Source organism: Egretta garzetta, unplaced genomic scaffold (assembly GCF_000687185.1).
Source record: "Egretta garzetta isolate BGI_Z169 unplaced genomic scaffold, ASM68718v1 scaffold53, whole genome shotgun sequence".
NCBI classification, from domain to species: Eukaryota; Metazoa; Chordata; class Aves; order Pelecaniformes; family Ardeidae; genus Egretta; species Egretta garzetta.
In genome coordinates, this window is record NW_009259312.1 from 2536881 (window position 1) to 2559120 (window position 22240).

The window sequence follows — 22240 nt, forward strand, 5'->3', positions numbered from 1 at the left end:
TAGCCCCCCCGTACTGGCTACTGTGGAGAAAATCATCTCTACCCCAGCCCAAACCAGCACAATATTTAATATTTTTGTCCTAGATGGAACATTGATCTGATGTTACTTATTTTCCAGAAAAGCAGTTATTCGAAGGTTAAAAACTGTCTATTCCAACAAAACTGCTTTCCAAGTCCACATTAGAGTTGGCAGTAATACAGTTTATTGCAATCACTTATGTGGGCTATTACTGCAAATAGCTATTTTGTGCTTAGCTTTACACATACAAGTAATCACATGATTTCCACAGTAATAGTTGTGCAAGTATTGCTCAATTTCATTAGAAAAAGTTAGATGGTCCAGCTTCTGCTTCTATTTATCGGTCACATAGAGGAAAATTATACCCTGACTTGCTGGAAGTCAATGACGATATTCTCCCTCACATTTACTGAAATCAGGGCTGCCTTTCACATTCGGTGGCCATATGAAAGTCTGTAAGTTGAATAAATAAAAAAGTTCATTGAAGAAATGAAAAGCAAGGAGTAACTTTATCCCTGGAGTAGTCAGGACTTAAATTAGTGAATGAATACAGCTTTTTTTTGGTAATAGCTTTTTCTTTTACTTTGGTACACGATATTGTCTTTTTGGTTTTGGATTTTTCCAACCCAGGCTCTTCTATGAACCTGTCACTACACCTTGTGGACACACCTTCTGTCTCAAGTGTCTTGAGAGATGCCTGGATCACAACCCAAAATGTCCCCTGTGCAAGGAAGGGCTCTCGGAGGTAATGATGCTTGGATTTTCTCAGCATAAATTCAAAGGCACAGAATAGGATCTAGTAGCACCTTCGGAAACCTTTGGTATTTCCCAACTCAAAAAATAAATATTATGTAACTTAAGAAAAATGTTGTGGGTTGGTTTTGGGTTTTTTTTTAATGCCCTTATGACTTAGAAAGCATGGCTAGTCTCTGTTCAGACCTTAGGGCCAGAGCTATACTTGAAAAATCTGGGAAGGGGAGGGAAACCACCTACAGGTTGTCTAAGATAATGCCTATAACATAGGGAATAGTTCAATAAACATCTCTTCAGTGGCAGTGCAAGGTCAAAAGATCCATTTTTTGCTATAGATATGAGAAAATGGAGCTAACAGATGAGAACCTTGTGCATTGGCACCATACGCTTTGAAATGCTAGACATTATCTAACTGCTTGTGTGTGTTTTTACTGCAGTGCTTGGCGATGAGGAAATACTGTAAAACAGTACTAATGGAGGAATTAATAGCTAGATATCTTCCAGAGGAACTCACTGAAAGAAGAAAAATTTATGAAGAGGAAATAGCAGAGCTTTCCAAGTACGTAATCCATTTATGTAAAATCCAATCTTTAATACTACTGCCGTTAGCTGATGAATGACTCCTGCTGCTGTGGAATGCAAGCTAAGATGCCAACGGAGGAGCTTCCTTCTTGGTATCATGTGATTTCTAAGAGAACAGGGTCCAGGTGAAATTGTGCTTTGAGTTAGCACAAAAACGGGACACTGTGCTAAACAATAAGCAGAAGTAGAAGAAATCCAGAAGGTTGCTTTATAAACAGACTTAGTTGCTTTCTGCAGCCCTGTGTGAAAGCCAGAGTGAGGCTGTAGGTAGTAGTCGCCTCATAGGCTGGGGGTTGGAATGTACTGGGTAGGGAAGAAATGGGATTAAGGAAAATAAAGTAAATAAAAGCAATAACAGAGATGTATTAATGCTCTCACTAGCAAAAACAGAACTAAAAACTCTTTTGCTAGTAAGTGGTAGATCACTTTCCATAATATCTAGTCAGTTGAGGGGAAAAACAATTTTAGTTTTTACTTACTCCATTAAGAATTTTATTCTAAATATATTATAATTTCTATTTAAAGATACTATAATTATAAAGTATATCTTACTGCATAAAATGTATTTTATAATTTGTTAGTAGTTCAGCAAAATGTCGTATCTGATTGGTCCTTTGTTTCTTACAGCCTAAATAAGAATGTTCCTATATTTGTCTGCACAATGGCTTATCCTACAGTCCCCTGCCCTTTGCACATCTTTGAGCCGTGTTATCGCCTGATGATTCGAAGGTGCATGGAGACTGGCACCAAACAATTTGGGATGTGCATCAGTGACCCTGTGAAGGGGTGAGTGAGCAACGTGCTCGCACAGTGTGATCTACCCCGCTTAGTCTGGAGCAGGCCTCTTCAGAGAGGTGCAGAAAGGTCCATGGCTGTAATATCTGTGATAGTTTTCCAGTAGAGAAAGTTTCTTCCTAACTCTGCCTGTTAAAGACACTGAGGAGACTGATGTTTCTCTCTTGAGCACTTAGATTCTAAGATGACTGCACATATTTCTTGAAACACGCATAGCTAGCGTGTGTTATACAAAGTTGAGCTGCTGGTTTGGAATCCGTTAAATCTGTTGAATGTTTTGTGTGTTATACAAAGTTGAGCTGCAGACGTCTTGTAATACATGAAAAGGAAGTGTATTTTCTACTGGTTTGGAATCCGTTAAATCTGTTGAATGTTTTTGCAGAAGAAACCAAATTGAAATGTCAGTAAGGTGTGTTGGCGGGTTTAGAGTTTTTTTAAATTATGAAAAGAATAGCTAAGCTATTGGGATACATTTTATATCCTCACTGTTCTGAATATAGTGGAGGCCGCAGAGGTACAACAGGACCTTCATAAGGACTGGCTGAGCATTTACTTTGAGCCATTTACAGTCATGTCTTAGGTAATTTGACCTTAACGTCTGTCTCTGTATTTAGCTTTCCTCTCTTCTTTTTATGGTATATACCTACAGGGTATGTATACACCATAAAAAGCATGATGTATACAAAATACATGCCTACAAAGTAAAATCTGATGAAATTGTGGGAAAACTTTTTTTCTTTATAGATTTCCATAATTCTAATATTCTGAATTGCACTTATTCTTCTGTACAAATCAACTGAACGTATTAGGAGCATGGAGAAAGCGTGCTTCTGAGTTGTAAAACTTTCAGTTTCATAAGATGTTCCCTGTATTCCAAAACATGCAGTTAGTGTTAATCAGATTAGACAGCCTGAATCTTCCTGATAGTTTTGAAAACAATTGTGGAATAATTTGAACTACAGTAGGTCAGTACTATGAACAATAGAAACAAGCTGACACTGGTAAATACCTTTGTGGGTAGGGACTGACTGTATGGCAGTTCTGTGGAACTAAGGGTGGAGAGAATAAGACTTGTTTACTTGCTTTTGTTCTGATTTCAATAGGTTTGCAGATTATGGCTGCATTCTGGAGATAAGAAATGTTGAATTCTTTGCTGATGGTCGCTCTGTTGTAGACAGCATCGGCAAGAGGAGATTTAAGGTGATACAGCACAGCCAGCGTGATGGCTATAATACAGCGGATATTGAGTACATCGAGGATCAACAGGTACATTTAGAAATCTTTAATTTAAATGACATTCCATGTGAAACTAAGCATATATGTTTTCAGTGAGTTCTCTTGTTGTAGAACAGTTTCTAGTAAAACAAATCTGTGGTATTTACTAACAGCTCATGGCTAAAGATGGGAAACGTAGTAGTTGCCACAAGCATGCACACACACTGCCCATATGCTGAAGAGTGTTTTTCCTAGAGGTTTTTAGCAGAAGACAAAACAAAGTGAATCTTAGGATGAGATCTTGCCACTCTTCCAGACAGAATAGCTGCAGTTTATAAGGGGGTGGAGGGGAACCTGCCTCCATTTGCATGGAAGCCAATTAGAAAACTCCCATTCAGGTGAGAAGGAGCAGGACTGGGTCCACTACACCTTCAAAATTATTTACATTAGTTCTTATTTAAAAAAATACATATGTAGGCAGTCAAAGTATTTTGGGTAACGTATGAGGTTTTGGTATACAATGGCAAGATAAAATGTCTACTCTGAGGAGTTGCTAATAATTTAAAAAAAAAAATCTTTGCATAATCTTTTCTTCTGTGTTGTATGATGTTTATGTAAAGGGTTTTTTTTATATAGCGATCCAGAAAGTGCTTGTTCTGCAAAGAAGTATCTTTGCTTTAGAATATAGAGTAAGAAAGTGAAGGATTTGATAGAGTGGGGGACACCAAAGTAGCTTTCAGATTTATTCCAGAACTCTCCTGGCATGCATGCTTTTCTTTCCTTTCATTTCCCCTACCCTCTCCAGAAGATCCGAAAAATTAATGTCATGTCTTCCCCCACATGCAGACTGAACTAACAGTAACCTTCCCCCTCTCTTTACTCATTTCAGGTACAAGGACAAGAGTATGCTGCATTACTTGTTCTCCATGATTCTGTCTATGATCAGGCATATATGTGGTTTAACTCCCTCAAGCAAGCACTCAAAAGTCGAATTCTCAGTCATTTTGGTCCAATGCCAGCTAAGGATCCTGACCCACAGGTATCCAGAATCAGTGGCTTATCTAACTTTTAGAGACAAAAACAGCAGGGATAGCTGATAAGCTGGGAGGCATTGTGTTTTAACATGAAAATGTGAATACTCTTCATTTATCCTGCATAAGCTAAGAATCTATGTTATGTTGCCATACACCAGCGGTGGCACATTTGTGAACAAAAAAGCTCGTATTTAGTGCTGGTAACTTCCTGAGACTACTTAACTGACTGTATTAATCCCAGGAGACTTAAATGCCTTTTTGCCTACTCCCCCAATTAAACGACTGAGAGAAAATAGACAAGAGGAAACTTGGTACTCTTGTTCAAGGACTGCAAATGGTAGGGATCCTAAAATAACAGAATGTAACAACAGAAACTAAATATGAAGTAGTGTCATGAAGTATGAAGAAGGGAGGTAGGAATCCCAAAGGACTCCGTCAATAATAACATGGGAACAAAAGATACTAAAAAATCTAGAAAGCCCAACCTATAAACTGTTGCTACAAATAGAAATGCATCTTGCTTCTGCCTTCAACATCCTATTTTTAGGAAAGGTGCAACTTGGTTGTAATTTTTTTCAAGGCAACCTGTAATCCCAAGCCCTTAGGCTGGCAATGAAATGACCTGCTTGCTTGATTGCTATTCAGATAATGCGTTTTTAAAATTAAATCTTCACAAACAAGACCTTACCATCTGTATGTATCCTAACTTGGTTTTTTTTTTTTTCCCTTTACTGCAGGCTAACCCTAACGGGCCAGCCTGGTGCTGGTGGGTCCTAGCCGTCCTTCCACTGGAGAACAGAGCTCAGCTCCCTTTCCTTGCCATGAAATCCCTCAAAGACCGCTTGAATGGCATCAGACGTGTCCTTACATTCATGTCTCGTACAAGATCACGGTGATGGTGAGGAGAGCTGTGAAGTCTCCCCCAGTACTTGACTGTAGACTGTCTCTTGTAACTTCATCTAACTGCAATAATGTCTTACAGATTTGAGTGTCAGGATGTTTCAAGCCTGAATTTCAAAGAAAATGAGTTATAAAGAGCAAGGGATGTTTATGGATACTTCAATAGTTTCCATTTGGAACTCTGAGATGATTATTCAATCACTGCACTGCTAAATTAATAACAAATGTGATAGAACAAAAAGTGATCTTGTTTGCCGTAAACCTTTTAAAAAGCTTAAGAGGTTTTTTAATTTATTTTATTTTTATTTTTTTAGTGGATAAAGGATAAACTGTGCAGTTTAATGTGAAGCAGAAATAATAATGTTAATGCATTATTTCAGTGAACTGCAGTCTTTTATTCCAAATGGTTCAGGTTTTATATAGCATTGTGTAAAATAATGTTCACAACTTCCGTTTGATAATTTATTTTTGCACTATGATTTTTTGTTTCAAAATGTATATTATTTATGTGTTCATTCTCTAAAGGAAAATGAGCTGCTCTCTTTATTTATAGTGGTTTTACCCTGTATTTATGACTGGGGGCAAAATGATGATTCTAGCAGTGCACAAGCAGCTGCTTTGATAATTTTTCAGACATTTGTGTTCAAATACTTTGAATGTTTTTCTACTTATCCCCAGTTCTACTGTAGCCTAAGAAGGATTTTTCCCCCTGAAACAGCCTGCCGTGAAGTCTTTGAATACACAGATTATGTCTGAGATAATTCAAGCACAGTTGTTGGAGCTTATCCTATGCTTGCAACTAGGTTCCCGATACCACGGAACAGTCAAGCAGATGTTTAACCTTAAGCATAAGTGTTACAGTGCTCGGGTAAATTCAAGTATTGATCAGTTGATGTCAGTGGGAATTGGCCATAGTGGTGACAGAAGGTTCTATCCCCTAATTTTTCACAGAACAGAGAATAACTTGGAGTTGAATTTATATCTGAACTCTTTCTTGCAAGAATGGATAATGGCTACAAAGAACTGCGAAGAAAGAGCCACAATATATGAAAAGTGGCTTCTCCTAAAGAAAACTGGAAGTGCTGGTCTCATTTCATTGTAGGTTACCGCATAGACTTTTTTTTTTTACATCAATTCTTGTTGCTGTTAAGATCGGTTTTCTTTCTTTGAATTGTTTGGTGGGATTTGGCTTTGGAGTGTGTGTATGTGGGGGGAAGAGGGAGTTATTTTGAACTGTAGGACTCAGAGGGCAGTTTGTGTCAGATGAGAAGGAATATGTTGTAATAAATGCTATTTATTTCACCCCGATCTTCAGGTTTCTGTTAGCTTCAAATCTCTACCCAGCCGTTGCATTTCTCTTAAGAGACTGGGTAGCTAATAATAGTTAACTCCCAAGGAAAACAAGTGAATTTTAGTGTGATTACTTCTAGCTATAAAGCAGGTAAAAATAGGGCAGAAATGAGAATAGGAAGTATCTTGGGTTTGATTTTATTTTTTTTTAATCAACCGCTCATAGACTTGTTTTGCTGCTGTTACTGCTTCTAGTGTACCACTTTATGGGACTGATCTTGCCTCCATCTGACTTTGACTTTCACTGATTTCAATGTGAGCAGAACTGGGCCTTTTATTCTAAGCTACTGTTTTCCTTTTCAGTGGCAAAAACCAGGTTGAACTGAGAATGTTCCAGAAGGCTACAAATTTATTTGTTATTTTTACCCAGGGTAGCACTCTGCCATTCCATGCCTTTATGGAAAAATGCAGTAGAATTTAATGTCAATTTTCCTTGTGGTTTTTTCCATCATCACCTCATCAGAAATACTTATTAGTTAAAAGTAACTTCCATTCTGTTAAGTTTCCGTAAAACTACCTTTGTTCCCCCTCTTGCTAAATTCTCCATAAGGGTACCAAAGAAACGAATGGAAGACAAACACGTTTCAGCCTTGTGATGCAAATGGAGTATGTATCCTGTGTTTGCATTGAGCTACTTGAGAAATGCTACAACTTCTTTCCATACTGCTAGATTGCTGCACTTCTTCCATAGGTGGTACTTTACATGCTTCTCTGTAAACAATGTATAGAAATACATACATGTTCTGAACAATAACAAGTGTATGGTGGCTGACACCTGCTATGGCATTTGTCTTCATTAGTCAGTAACGAAGTGATTTCTACTTGTTTGGAAGTGAAGCTGCATTAAATGCAATTCTTCCTTATGCCATTATGTATTATTCCATAACATAAGGGGCCTATATTGCTCCCATAGAAAAAAGCTGTCACTTTGTTACTCTTATCTGTGAGAAAAGGACCCTAAATATCTATTTTAAACTGTTTTCTTACTGACGTCATTGTTCCTTTTTCCTGCCTGCTACGTCTTCTCCATACTCATATTCTGCCTCTTCTGTTGATTTAGAAATTGGCATGGAAAGAATCCTTGATTTTAAAAGTGAATATTGTCTTTTCTATTAGCCTTGAGTAAAGCTGCCAGAATTTCCTAAGCAGAAACTCGTGTACATGCCCTATATCATGAACACCCAGTGCATTTGTTGCAACCTGGAAACACTGGACCCCACTGCACGTAATGCATACAGTTGATCTGCGTATGCACAACAAATTGAACACAGCAAGAAAGTGCATCTGTACATGTACAGTAGCGTTCTGTCTGGGACTGCTCCGTGGCCACACATCCTAGATCAATGGTTAAAGTCTAAATTCCATCAGAAGAAAAAATAATATTGAGGAATTTGCTAGAGAACACAAACCTGTCCAGGAAAAGCTGGACAAGGAGTAGCCTTCACCTGAGTTGAGATGGTAAAGTTGCAGTAATGAGGTTTAAAAAAACAAAAAAATCTTCTAGTTACACCACAGCATCGCTGATTATTTTTTTCAGTTGTATTAATCAGTACAAGGATGTAAATGCAACATTGATTGCAGGCATGAATAAACAGCTGAACAGATTTAAAAACACCTTCATGTTAATTACAGAAACAGCATTGATCAGACAAAATACTAATTGGGGAGTATTTTATTGAAGCTTGTCACATTTTTCTAGCCACCTAACCCAGTCCCATAAGCGGTCTTGCCCATCTGTTAAAAAAAAAAAAAAAATGACAACTCAAACTTTATTTCCTGCGTGGCTAGACATAGTGATCAATCTTTGCTGTGAGGGCCTAGGTCATTTAATGCATGGGCTTCTTGCTCACTCTTCAGAGAAGTCGGTTTCCATTGATCCTAGATTGCTCAGATAGGATTACTAAAACCAGTAGAAATTTTCTTTACTTCCAAGGAAATGTGATCAGTCCCCCTTTAAAAAAAAAAAAAAAAAAAAAAAAGAAAAAAAGGGGGGGGGGAATACAAAAAGCAAGTCTTCTGTAATGGGGGCGGAGAGGAAACCAAGAATAGATCAAACTGTAACTAAGTGCCAGTCTCCTGGGCGTGCTCACCTAAACATCCCCATGACACTTCTTGAAAGTTTTAGATTGCCATTTCTGTAAATGAAGTATTTCACAAAATACATTAAGATAAATAACAAAGGCTGGCTGTATCACCTTTCCAAATCTCCATTACATACACGTTATATGGTATTTAATTAAAAACAGAGAAGTTTTCTGTAGGAAGTAATACTGATTTTTCATTCCCATATATAGACATGACACTCAAAGTAACTTCTCTTTGTCTTATATGCTCCTTTGTCTAGCAATAACTGAAGGGGATATATTGCCATGAAAAGAGTTGTCATCTTGGCTAGCATGGCTTGGTTGAAAGTAAACCTGAGACAGGACTGGATTAATCAGGACAAATCATGAAACCTGACAGTGAACTTGGATACAGTTGTGGAAAGTAGTTCAGTAGTTTTAATGATGAAATGATGAAGTGGTGTGATAGGCCATTAGCATGCCAAGTCTTAAGTGACATTCTGGTGTTAGTTGTAAAAGTTCCTCTTACTTTTTTTTTTTTTATTATTATTATTTTAAGTAAGTGCTGAGATCTTCCATTACCTTGTAGCAATAAGTGACACCAGCTTGTCATACTGAACAGCTGACCTATTGCTTGGCCTATCCTCTGTCCTGTATGACTGCTCACTAACAGAACACCTGAACCATGGATTTCTTAATCCAAAGATTATTTTAATCTAAAAAAAAAAAATACGTGGATTTGGATGTAGCAGGTCTGGCTTAATCGTGCTGTAGAGAAAGAGCTTTATAAAATTAAGTTTTGGTTTAGATGGTCTTTTAATGATTTCTACTTGGTGCTGAAGTTTTACTGGTGTTTAATGGCAGGAGTTATATTTAAATGCAGTGTTTAGGAATGGAGAACATGTTCACAAAGTTTTTTTTTAAAGTGTAAATTAACTACAGGTTTTTGTACATAAAAACCCAGTGGAACTGTGTGCACTTACGGTAGTGCTCCCCATTCCCCCGAGTCCTACATCAGATGAACTCAACCCCTGCTTTGTTCTCATTTAATGCCAGCTTCACAACCCAACTTGTAACTGGTGCAGCACATAGTTTAGGATTTATTTAGGTTTATTCCAAAGCCCGGTGAATCACTGAAAGTCTTAGACCTTCAGAAAAATTTAGTAGTTTCAGCAAAGTCACTATTTTGAAACACTTTGCTAAATAAATAGTGTCTGGGTACAAGAAACTAATCTGCTTAGGCAGGATTAAAATGGTGGATAATAAAAACCTGAACTATTACATTGACTTACTCATCCAGGTATCATGTGAAGTGCTTACTAATCTCGGAGTTTCATAAGGTCTAAAGTAACCCTCACATAGAAGTGCCTGTATTCTGTTATTGCCATTCTTGAGCTTTTTAATAGAGTCATATAGCCATATATTTTATAAATACAAACATATGCACCTTTAAATCTTTACATTCAACTTGCGGAACAAAGGTTTACAGAGCAGAAGTGTAGCAAAACCAATGTTATAGCTTCTATAATTCCCTGGTGAGGAATGGGAGAAGTACAAAAACGAGGAGCAAAAGACTATCCGTGTAAGATGTCTTAATTTGGCACCATATACTTGTCCAATTTAATTCCATCAAGCTATGTGGTTACAAGAGTGCCAGAAATATATCTATCAAGCCATTTTAAATAAAAAGTTTTGTGGACTTGTATATTCCATTTGTTTGTAAAACATCCTTTTGTGCACTGTAATGAACTTGAAATGAAACTTAAGTTATACTCTCATATCACTGAACAGAGAACTGTTCAGCTACCTCTACGTAAGGTTGAAGTAATTTGTTTTTTCCAGATTTGTTCACATCGTCATATAAAATATATTTTAAAAAAATCATAGTCCAAAGAACCTGTATGTGTTTGTAGATGTACTTATAACTATGTTGTACCAACAAAGTCTGTGTGGAGAGTTGTTTGCTAATTAAAATTTTTGTGTTCTTTACTCTTTGCCTTGCATAACAGAACTACAGAGGTGAAACAAACACTACTGTGAGCTGCTTTTTTAGGGGGTTTAAATAAAGGAACAAAGAACAAATCCTAGATCCTGCACTCACAGAACAGCACCCGATGTAAAGGACCCAAACCACAGACATGAGTTGTCCAAACCTCATCACTCATAAACGACATCAAGTGCTTTTTTTTTTTTTTTCCATCTTTGCTGTAGTAAAGTAAGAATAGTGGGAACTGAAGCAGGCCTGGCTCACAGCACTACCGTGCGCATCTCTGGACTTTGGTACCTCTCACGCATCGCTGTTTGCTTTACAGGCTTCTGTCACTTAAAACTATAACCAGGATACCTTTTCATTTGCAGTCTTGGGCAAGAATGAATCCCAGCTGCGTTTAAGCTCCATCTGTGAGGCAACAAAAGGACCATTTTTCAGTGAAGACCCCTTAACAAGAAGTTCTGTAGGATTTTTTTTTTCCAGCGTTCTTAGCTTTATAGAAAAAGCTGGAGAATAATTTTATTCATAAGCCTAACATTGAGAGGAGTGACTCCCTATCTTATTCTACTAAAAATGTGCAAGAGCTGCCAAATTTTTTAAAAGACGTTACATATGTATGGGCTGCTCCTCCTGCCTTGTCAGCTCAGCGGCATGCTTGTCATTTGCTGCCCGAGTCCCAGCCACCGCTGGAATGGGAGATGGCCTTGCTGGTCTCTTATATAAGCTGGTTCAGGCCCTGTATTTATTTTAGAATCCAGGGCACAGGCTAAGACTGTATATGGTAAGCCAGCAACTAATTATGTCAAGACTGCTGTTTTCTGTAACAAAGCACATTTGCGTCTGAGTAGAAGAAGTGTTTTGGTTGAAGTGCTTTTCCATCAGGAAACTGAATGGTCAAAGCTGAAGCTTTGCTTGGGAACATGTTGATTTAAACTATTCCTTTTCAGTCATTATTTTAGTTTTGAAAGCTTTAAGAATGGTTACAAAAAAAGTGGTGTTTAAATGCAGCATAAAGCAGAGAAAATTTAACCCAAATATAGGATAGCAAATTATTTCCCAACTACTTGCTCAATGTGTTCTCGTTTTATAACAGTGTACCTACACAGATTTATTCAAATGATATTTGAAATATTTTAAAGTCATCTACACTTACATAATGCTTCATATTACAGCGATCATCCAAAACTGCTCATGATCTCTATCATGCAAAGCAGTTCAAGGGAAACTACTTATTTCAGAACGTCAGCCTTTGCTTCCCGACACGAGAACCCGTGCTGACTTCCCTGGGACGTGGCCCAGCTCTGCGTGCCGTACTGAGCAAGGGGAAGGGCGCGCCACCGGTAGCTCCTGGCCGTTACCTGCTATGGCTTTGCAAATTTTCTCATTCAGCTGTAATAGGCTTTTTATTCAGTGAATGAGATGCCGCAAAATCCTGGGACATCTTGTAACGTGCTGTGGTTCTCTGTATGACTGAGTGAAAGGTATGGCAACATTTTTATCTTTGAAAGATGAGGCTGACTTCTTAATTTAACCCTTACTTAGCCTCTGCTGCAGCAGTGATGGATTCACCGGTCTTTACCCCATACTACGCACAATCAGTAACAACCTGAGGTGCACTCTCTGTCAGCCTCTCAGCCACATGTACAGAGGAAGGAAAAATAGAGATTGTGTTACTAAACTACTGCAGGGCTGGGCTTGGGGTTTTTAAATGTACTTCTAATTTTCAAACAGATTTTTATCAGCAGTCACTAACACCAAGTTCTCCTAAAACTACACAATAGAAGAACAGATTAAGTCATGGTTACTAGTAAATGGTAATGTCTGGCCTTCTTTACCAGAAATGTTATGTTTTTAACTAACCAGGGAAATTGTATATTGATACCAAAAACTAATATACAGAGGCTACCTGAAAAAAACAAAGCACTGACGTAAAGAGCAAGATTTGCTATGAGGACCAGCCTTCAGCTGCCGCATACTGAACAGTTTGCAGCTTATGATAGGGTGGCTTTCAAGTTGTTAAAGCAGAAAAATTACTGGCTGAAAGAATCTATATAATGAAAGCCTGCATACGCTGTCAGTACCGGTTTTATGCCAGTGTAACATCTTTTGTTTCAGTAGATCTGCTCTTGATTTATAATGCCATAAATGAAAGGAGTATTAAGCTATTTATGTAAGTGACTTTATTTATATAACTGACTTATGCTGTATTATGAGATGGAAAAGAAAACCAAGCACATGCCTTTTTTGTGTTTTCTATGAGCTACGGAAAGATTTTGTAAGAGTAGTGCTAGTAATAAATAGTTTTCTCCGTGTGGCGTATTAGAAATTCAGTCTCATCCACATGGAGGTTTTATCATGAGCAGAATACAAGGTAATAGATGGCACGATGATGTGGAAGGATTTTAGCAAGTCTGCAGACAGTCTAGAAAACGTGAATGCTGAACATCATGATTTAGACTGTAAGTTCAACAAAGCAATTGTTATTCAGGCTCTGCTTTGGATGAGTCAATGATTTCTACTGTGACTATTAGTACTGAATGTACCATCTGAAATTCATTTTGAAAGATTACTGAAGCATTAATGATTTAAAAGTGGTTTCTGCAAGTATTTTTTTATCAATGAGAAGCCCAAGCACTCTCAAGGCTAAAGAGCATACACAAGGATTTTTCAACACAGCAGAATTAAGGGTTTTTCACGTGCTTTTACATTGTTTTTCACTCCTTAGTGAATGATGACTATATAATATTTAGGAAATCAGGGTCAGTAGAGTAAATGTTTCTGTAGCAATTTGGCAGACACACCTTTCATAACTCATAAAGTCACTACTGGAAAGGCACAAACTGGGTCACAGAAGTGCATGGTGGGATGCTGCTTTCCAGTTATGCAACCAGGGTAACTAAAGGTTAGAGCAAGCACTTGAATAACGAGCTTTTTGCCAGAAAGAGTAGAACAGAAAAACACAGTGTTTTTAAATGCTGGCTTCTGAGCAGCAGCCGCCTAACGTGTCTAGTTAGGAGTCATCAAACCGAAATAGAACCGGATGCGTCAGAACTTTGAAGAATGGCAATTCAACATCCCCAAAGAAAAATACATCTGCTTGTATTCCAAAAGCAGATCCTACCAGTTCTCTCATTCCAATAGATGATACTAGAGCCATTTGCAGCGTGCTGCTCAGCTTTTTCTCCCGGCCCACTGTAACTGGCTTTATCACCCATCTCTTGCCTTTTTACTTTCTCCATCATCTACCAGCAACATCTTCAACTTTACAGAATTCCACAGTTTGTTCTCTTTCCTGCTTCTATGTACATGTTACTGGATTAGTTCTAATAAATATGATTATCACAGAATTCTTACCTAACTTCTGACAGAGGAAAGAAGAGAGAAAGGAACCTGTGTTTCCACACTATAAAGATTTTCCAAGGTTTGGAGAGCTTGGACCATGGCTCCCGCGCACAAATGACGACGTTAACTAACAAATAACTCCCATCAAGTTTGGGGATATCAGTTACGAAAACAGAACACTATTGCAAAAAGACTAAATAAAATGGTGCTCTTTCAATCACAATTACATCTCCTGTTACAGCTGCACACCAGATAAATATATTAATCAAAATGACCCCATTTTAGGCATGCATAGCAGTGCGTTATATAACCATGTTAAGTATGCTATTTTATTTCCCTCCCGCCAAGGAGAAATGGTGTTTGTCTTACAAGAGTTCCAAATAAGTCTGGTTATAAAGTGATGGGGAAAAGAACAGGAGGGAGAGACGAAAGTGAGAGAATTAATAAGCAAAATGACTCATTCCCTGAGCGCAGAGGTGATGTTACACTCCACTTAAATCTCAGTTGCTCTATAGGAAGCTAATGCTGTCGCCAGCAGTCTCAAGTATTCCTAACATGCCCAACAGTTCTCAGGATGGGAAAAACAGATGTGTTACAAGGATGGAAACTACGTCTTTTCAGACCTCATCGGTTCACAGAATTCCTGGTTTGTTTGTAAAGCTGTTTGTGATGCTGTTTCCATAAACAAGGAGTTTGCAGAATCCCCTGTCATTCTTTTTGTTGCTCACTTCTTTGCTGAAAAGTGGCATTCAATTAATTCTTTTCTAGTGCTACTAATGATGCTTTAAACAAGCTCAAAAGCACCCTTAAAAGTAGAATACATCCCCCCACACACATAACAAGGCTGAGACTCATCTAGATTTATACTGCACCACAGAAAAAAGGACCAAGAGGCGTACATTTTTGCAATGTAAGATCACTCAGCCAGAGAACTCTGATAAGTGCTGAAAATGTGAAAAACAAATGGCAGGGTATGCATTTCCCATTTGCTCAATACACACACATAAAAGAAACACTGTGTAGGCTTCACTGCAGCATACCAGTGCGTCCAAAACTCAAAGGTTAGTTACATAAATGATAAGGCGTGGGCTTAAATGCTTCATTCAGCTTGTTAATTACTTGCTTTGTGGCCTGAGCCAATGTTCTGAAACAGGTTCATCCAATATTGTGTTGCTTCCTCTGCATTTTCATTTAGTGTATTAAGCTGAAGTGCTGGGAACAATTTGTTGCAATACCTAGGAAGAGTCTGTTTTCTTTTCAAGCAATTTACAGAACAAACTTACTCAGACTAATCCACAGATGCTCTTTAAATGTCCTTGCTATTTCAGAAAATTATGAAATTTAATTCTTAGAGCATTCTCTTCAAGCAAGGAACTGCTGCCTGCATAAACATATATGTATTATTGACGTAATGTTTTGAGCGTTCCTTCTTTGTGTTCTTTTTAATCTACGCATCCAACCTGGGGAAATGAACGGCGGTGCATTAGAAAACTCTCAAAATAAAATACTTAGTATGTCTCTGGCAGAAAACTAGTAGAAACTATGTTTTAATAGTAGGTGGGAATATTTCCACCTTCAATTCAGTTAACTGGGATACCTGGTTGATGAGCCTCTTTCTTTAACACCATGGCTACGGACAAGCCTTTGTTCTTGAGCAGCCTATCCTAAAACAGCCAGACCACCTATCTTCTTCATGAGATGTGCAGGCACAAACTGGATATTTAGAATTCCTTACCTCTGTGGAAATAAATCATATTGTATTTGGAGCAAACTGTAGTTTTACTACAAGATATCTCACCAAGATTTTACCTGGGAACCCCATCAAAGATTTACTTCAAACAACAGAACTTATTTTAAAACTAAAACTGCATAACTTGCCTTGTTTTCATCAATCTGGATTTCTAACTCAGTCATGGGCTAAGAAGCCTATTGAGACCTTGATTTTAACAGCTACGGTGAAGTGGAAGCAAACAATGCAAACATTTCAGAAGTTTTTGGCTACCAGCATTTTAAAAGACTGTAATGAATATCCATCAAACCTAACCTTTCTGTTTCTACATGAAGCCTCCATCTTTTCCCTCTATGATAAGGATGCCACTTAGAGATCTCTGAGTCACAAATGCAAATTAGCATTTGGATTTGAATTACAAGTCAAAAAGTGGAGGTTGACTGAAACAGAAATCTCATCCAGTCCATTGTATGGACCAACTGCAAAATATAGATTGCAGCTGCAAATCTGGCTGAAGCTATCTGGTGGTATGCACTACTATGTGTAAGGCGATGAGATTATCATATTGCCACTCTATGTATAACCTTCTTTCTACATCATTCTCCAGATTTTTCAGGAGTATTACTTCTGAGGTTGCTCATTCCCTTCGGCTCCGCATTTCGTATTCTTTTCCCTACTTGTACTGGCTTGCTTTACTTTCCACATTTCGTTATTTCCTGCCCATGGGCCATATCATATCAGTTCATCAATATTTCAGCAGAATGACTCCCTGCTGGAATCAGTATGGATTTCTGCTTAAAAATTGATACTGCAATATGGCCCCACAATTCCATCCTTATGCACCTGTTCCTCTTGAGTTACAATCCCTCCATGTCTTAATACTGCCGCTCTTCACATTGCTCAGAGCACCAGAGTATTCTGAACGGTATTTAAACTATCAAATGAATACAATTTCTAAGTTAGAACGTGTATAAAAATGCCTTTTCTGTTAGAACATGCATAAAAATGCCTTTTCTGTTAGAAAGTGAGACTCGTCCACACTATTTAGCTGATTTCACTACACAGATCACTTTTGTCTTCAGGCTAAACATTGTTTCTTCAAATTGAAGATGAAAACTGCAATTAAATATAGGCCACAGATGTTCAGGATGCAGAGGACAAAAATATTGGTTTCATAACTCGACAGTTATGCAACCAGTTGCTTTTCACATATTAAAATGAACATTTAATTTTATGCTCTTATTTACCCTTAATCTAAACACATATAAACCTAGAAGAGGTCCTTAAAATGGCGAGACTTAAAGAAATATGTTTCCGATCTATTTTAATCACTGGTAGTAGTTTCCTCAAGACGTTCATTGTTTTCTAATTTAACTTCAGGTCCCCAAATACTCAGGCATCCAGTTCTCCACTGCATTAATATGACACCCAAATAACTTTGAGGATATCAGCCTTAATTTTGTCACAGATCTGGTAAAGGCAAGACTATCTTAAAATAAGGTCATTCTATATAAATGTTATTTACCTTATCTACTGAGTCTCATTTAAAGTGTCTACCCTGACAGTCGAAGTCCTCTCTGGGACTGGCTGCATGACACCCTGCAGCAGTGAAACTCTCATCTAATAAAGTGCAGTCATATATGCAAGAGACAAAATTTTTATAGCAGCTGAATCTAGACTATGGAATTTAATCCCTTAGCAGATAAAAATGATCAGAGGACTAAGCACTTTCTGTACTTACATAAAAATCCTTTTCTTCAACTTAGCTTCCCTCTAGTAAATCACACATATTAATTCTCTCACGCAAAAATAAAGCAGCAAACCAAACAAGTTGTTCTGTTTGCTGACTGTAAATGAAGACAGAATGCAAAATTGAGAGAATGTTCTTCTTACAACTATTTATACTTTTAGCCTGGTTTTCTATGGAAGCTTCACGTAAAATATGATACTGCCTGTCCCTCATTCCTGATAAGTTTTGAGCCAGGTGGCTGATTTTTAACCGATTTCTTTGAGATTTCTACCGCCTCCTTTCAAATTTGAAACTGCCAGCCAGTCACCCATGTGCATGCACGCACACACACGCACAGAGGAGGAGGTGAACCTCCAGGTGGTTCTGGACTAGTTGTGATGTGGATGCCACAAGGGACGGGGCAACAGACGTGGTGGGAAATATGGAAGAGAAGGTGTGCAACTCTGTATGAGAGCAAACTACTTCAGTTTCAGCATTCACAAAATAACCTTCTTAAATATTCAGGAGACACTTGAATACTTTGGAAATATGAGCACAGTTCACAGAATAAGAAATACAAACTGAAAGGCTCCTAAACATTTAGCAATTTTTTTTAACTAAGGCCACAAAGCACTGTCTTAATAATAATTAAAAAAAAAAGCAGAATAGGAAGACAACAGGTTTGCCCAGAGTCAATAAAGGCAGTCACTCCCAAAACAAGCCATTTTTCGTGATGAATGAGATAGGCCATGTAGATACCTCAATTTGTATTTTACACCACAGTGCTGAATATGCTTCTGGTATGCTTTTATTTTTAAGCTAAAGAAGTTTAATTCAGACACAACACGATACCGTTTTGTAGTCATTTTAGAAGCAGAATTGCACTTTGGAGAATGCAGATAAGAAGGGCTAAGAGCCTAAGATTTCTTAAAACGAAATCCATGCAAACATCTAGAAGAGCTCTTGACCCTTTTCCAGTGCCTGAGGAACTAGAAAACTACACAAACAAGACACTCAATAAACTTGAATTACAGCTGCCGGTATAAAAACCTAATGTGTGCATCTGTTCACTCTGGGTCCCCACAGCCTTGCAAAGGCAGAATCAGCTGTTCCCAACCCCTGCAGAAAATCTTCATTAATCTCTTCTAAGAATCTGACACAAGTTGGTTGGGTTTGTCAGGTTCAGCCAAGCTGCATGAGTCGGGTCACACGAGTCAAGAATAGAGTTTTACTGCTAACTCAGAAAGAGAGAGACAGAGGGATGGTTGTTTTAAACCCCCTGTAACAGCCAGTCTGAATCTGGCAGGCCAGTTCCTCTCCACAGCACAAAGCCAGCTTCTCACAGTTTCTAAATGAAGCACAAAGTCCTTAATGCAGTTATTAAATGAGAAGTGGCATCTCAGTGGGCTGCCTCAGTGGATTAATTTTAAGTGCGTAATTCAATATAGATCCACATAAACCTTTATGAATAGAAATAGAGGTTATATAAGCATGTTCTTACAGCATATACTGAAAATTTAAAGGCCAGTTTGAGTATAAATCAACTCTATCTTTTATTAATATTTTCACCTTCCCGTTGGTTCATTTCTCTAGCAAATGTGCTAATCAGATTACTTTCCTCACTCATACATTGAGGTGCCTAAAATAAAACCAGCATTTCATTGCCAGAGACCAACTTTTTTTCCTCAATCCTTTAAGAAAAGTTTACGTCGGGCTTGTTCTGTGGGGGCAGGTTGCCTCAGTGATCATTCAGCGAAGGCACTGAATGCAGAACCATCATTTCGCATTGGTCAGAGCTAAGCATCCACAAGTCCTGCGGGGAGGACCTGCATGCCTCGCAAAGCCTCGTATCACAAGAGCAGAAAAGATGCTGGACAGGCTTCTGCAGAAAGCCAGCGCTTTGCCAGGAGGCAAATTTGCAGCCCTTTTACGCCCCAGGGAACATTCTTGGGCAAGTTTAACAAGGTATATCAGGTAAGAGTGAAGTGGGACGTCTCCTAAAAGCCAGGCAAAAGCTCTACGTCTACTCCCTGCTGCCTTCGGAGCCAAAACGCATGCACTCCACAGGGAAACCAGAATGGAAAATGACTTCCTATTTTCAGCCCTTCCTAGCTAGATAGTATAGGCCTGCCAGCTTTAGACACACAAGCAATTTGCTACTTCTGCTACAATAAATGGTCACACGTTCATCAGTCCAGCTATCATTTCTGTGCTTTAGGCATACAGCTGTTAACTGGTTGATTCAAAGACTTCAGAAAGCCAAAATAAATTAAGACCTACCTCAAATCTATTTTTCACGTGGTAGATGAACCATTTCCTATAAATCAATTTCTTCCAAACCAATAAAGGTATACTTCACTGCACTACAGAAAAAAAAAAAAAAAGAAAGAAAAAAAGAAAAGATTTGTTTGATGATCCCAGAAATGCAGATAGTCATCTTTTTAGCCAGGCATTAATGTTGTCTCCAAGCAAGGTAAATCCCTAGCCTACTGTTTGTTTGATGATCCCAGAAATGCAAAGATAGTCATCTTTTTAGCCAGGCATTAATATTGTCTCCAAGCAAGGTAAATCCCTAGCCTACTGAATGCCAGTTTTGCAGAACTGATTAGCAGCTTCACCAGTTAAAAAATATGTCCAAAGTGTTGCTACAATTTATTATTAAACATAATCAGATTAATTAAAGTCAGAATGCCAGGCTTGGGCTATTAGTAGAAATATTTATGATTACGTGTTGATAGTAGCAGCTATTCTGCTATTAGGCTGTATATTAACAGAGTCCAGAATGAACACAGTTTATAAGAGCTAGAAAATTGCATGCGTTTTAAAACAAAAACAATCCTCCAAATATCCCCAAGTTTTGAGGGAGTTCAGATCCAGATCTGGACCAGAGCAGAGCATCTGAATTACAGTTCCACAACACACAGAACCAAAACCTTAATTCATATACTTGCTGAGCCCTGGAGAACTTTGTATCTAGCTCAAAATGCAGCTTTCTGTCTTGGGACCACCATCAACGTAAACATAAACGAAGAACACGCTGTGACTGTGGAAATGCCTACGCTGTGTTTTGCAGGGAGATCCAAGCTTGCTCTGCTTTCAGAGTCAGGCGGACGTCAGTCAGTTCTAACTTAAAAGCCATTACGCCACAGGCACTGCGTTACATCAGCAATGCTGTACAACACGCGACACGTGGTGGCACCCAGCCTGGTGCCAGCTCATGTCCCCACAGCTTTCAACGTAAGCCAAGTTCTCTGTGGTTGGCCCGTGAAATCTCCCACCTTGTGGAAGTTCAGTGGGAGAAATATCTGCATTAACATTGAGGAACTCAAAGGCAGCAATAAAATAGTATTTTTAGTAAGAAACAGCTATTAATTACAAGTTGCATTCTGACAGGGCTACCTAGGAAACATAGATACTTATCCAACCATTTTTTCACTGTAGACTATCAGACAGCATGAATTTGGGGCAATTTCCCCCAACTTCACCATACTTCTGGCATAGCTAGGAGGCAACTTGACCCCGTTATTTACTGAGATTTATTTTTGAGCAATGCAGAAACAAAAAGGCCCAATTATAATCTTATTTAGACCAAACTAATTCCATTGGCTTTAGCAGATTTGTTCCTGACTGACAGAGCAGTTCCGGAGATCTGAAAGAAAGCCCAAAGCGCCACTTCGCACTGAAATCCTTCCTGCTATTTTGCATTTCTTTGGAAAATTACATAAAGTCTGTTGTTGTTCAAATCACTCCCTGAAAGAAAAAAAAAATCCTTGCTGCAGTACTGTGGTTACAGACCCATACTGTTAATAAAAACAAATGCAAAAGTCTAGCAAAATTATCAGTTTTGCCTGGAAAATTGTTGGGTTTATCTGCTCGGTCAATACAAAAGTGAGCATGCACGCTCCTAGAATTCTCATTATTAAAGAGAGTGTGAAGACTGACAAGCTGCCTGTCCAAGGCAAAGAAATCAGATGTTCCAGCATCTCTGGCTCTGGACACCACCAGCATTGCTGGCTCAACTTCTTTCACATGGTAAAAGCTAGGAGAAATTAATTTTGAAGACCAGGTTATTGCAATGGTATATGCAACGGTCTTGGTTTCATCAGCACAGCAAGGGAAACACTAGGGAAGAGTAAATAAATGCCAAGGCTCTGCGCCTGCCACCCTCCTGCAGCAGCAGAGCTCAAGGCTGGCTCAGACGGCGAGACTCTGGTATCCACAGCAGCCCCCAGTGCAGGGCTGGGGCTGGATGTGCCAACCCCCTGGTTCACCCCATTGCACCCAAGCCATGTTTCAGCACTGATGGCCAGGGCAGAGAAGGTGAAGCAGGGAGGGGAATGGGCTCTGGCGCACCTGAAGTCCCCACAGAGGGGTCCAGGCATCCCACTGCTCCATCCCATCTCCCTCTGCTATGCCATTAGCTTTCCAGGGACATAAACTGTCTTTCTAAAGGAGTGGCATGCTCTAAAAATTAGTTAGTCATGGCAGTACATCTGTATCATCCCACTTTTGAGCCACTGCCTTCAAAGGAGAAATCCGTAAGAAAAAGGATGGAATAAGACCTAAACCAGCATTAACAAATTACGCTCCCACCTGATTCCAGTCAGTTCCAGTGACTTTGGTGAAGCTGCAAATGAGACTGTCGCTACACGTGAACTGAATGTATCAGGCCAAATCAGTGGCATGCAGTCATAAGGCCACCTGTGCTGTAGAAAACCCACTAAATTAATTAAACATACT

General features: G+C 38.7%; 1 protein-coding gene across 2 annotated transcripts in view; it reads left to right on the top strand.

Annotated features, from left to right (window-relative positions):
• The window catches only part of LONRF3 (LON peptidase N-terminal domain and ring finger 3), a 20161-nt gene extending 10742 nt beyond the window's left edge, over window positions 1-9419 (top strand). The window contains exons 7-13 of one of the 2 annotated variants that reach the window (XM_035891986.1): window positions 649-763; window positions 1209-1330; window positions 1981-2139; window positions 3252-3414; window positions 4253-4402; window positions 5135-5295; window positions 6249-9419. In XM_035891986.1, coding sequence (XP_035747879.1) covers window positions 649-763; window positions 1209-1330; window positions 1981-2139; window positions 3252-3414; window positions 4253-4402; window positions 5135-5293 — 868 coding nt within the window. In that variant the 3' untranslated portion in view covers window positions 5294-5295; window positions 6249-9419. Of the gene's footprint in view, window positions 1-648; window positions 764-1208; window positions 1331-1980; window positions 2140-3251; window positions 3415-4252; window positions 4403-5134 lie in introns of both variants that reach the window. The other variant, XM_035891987.1, reaches the window with a different exon arrangement.
• Window positions 9420-22240: the final 12821 nt, after the last annotated feature.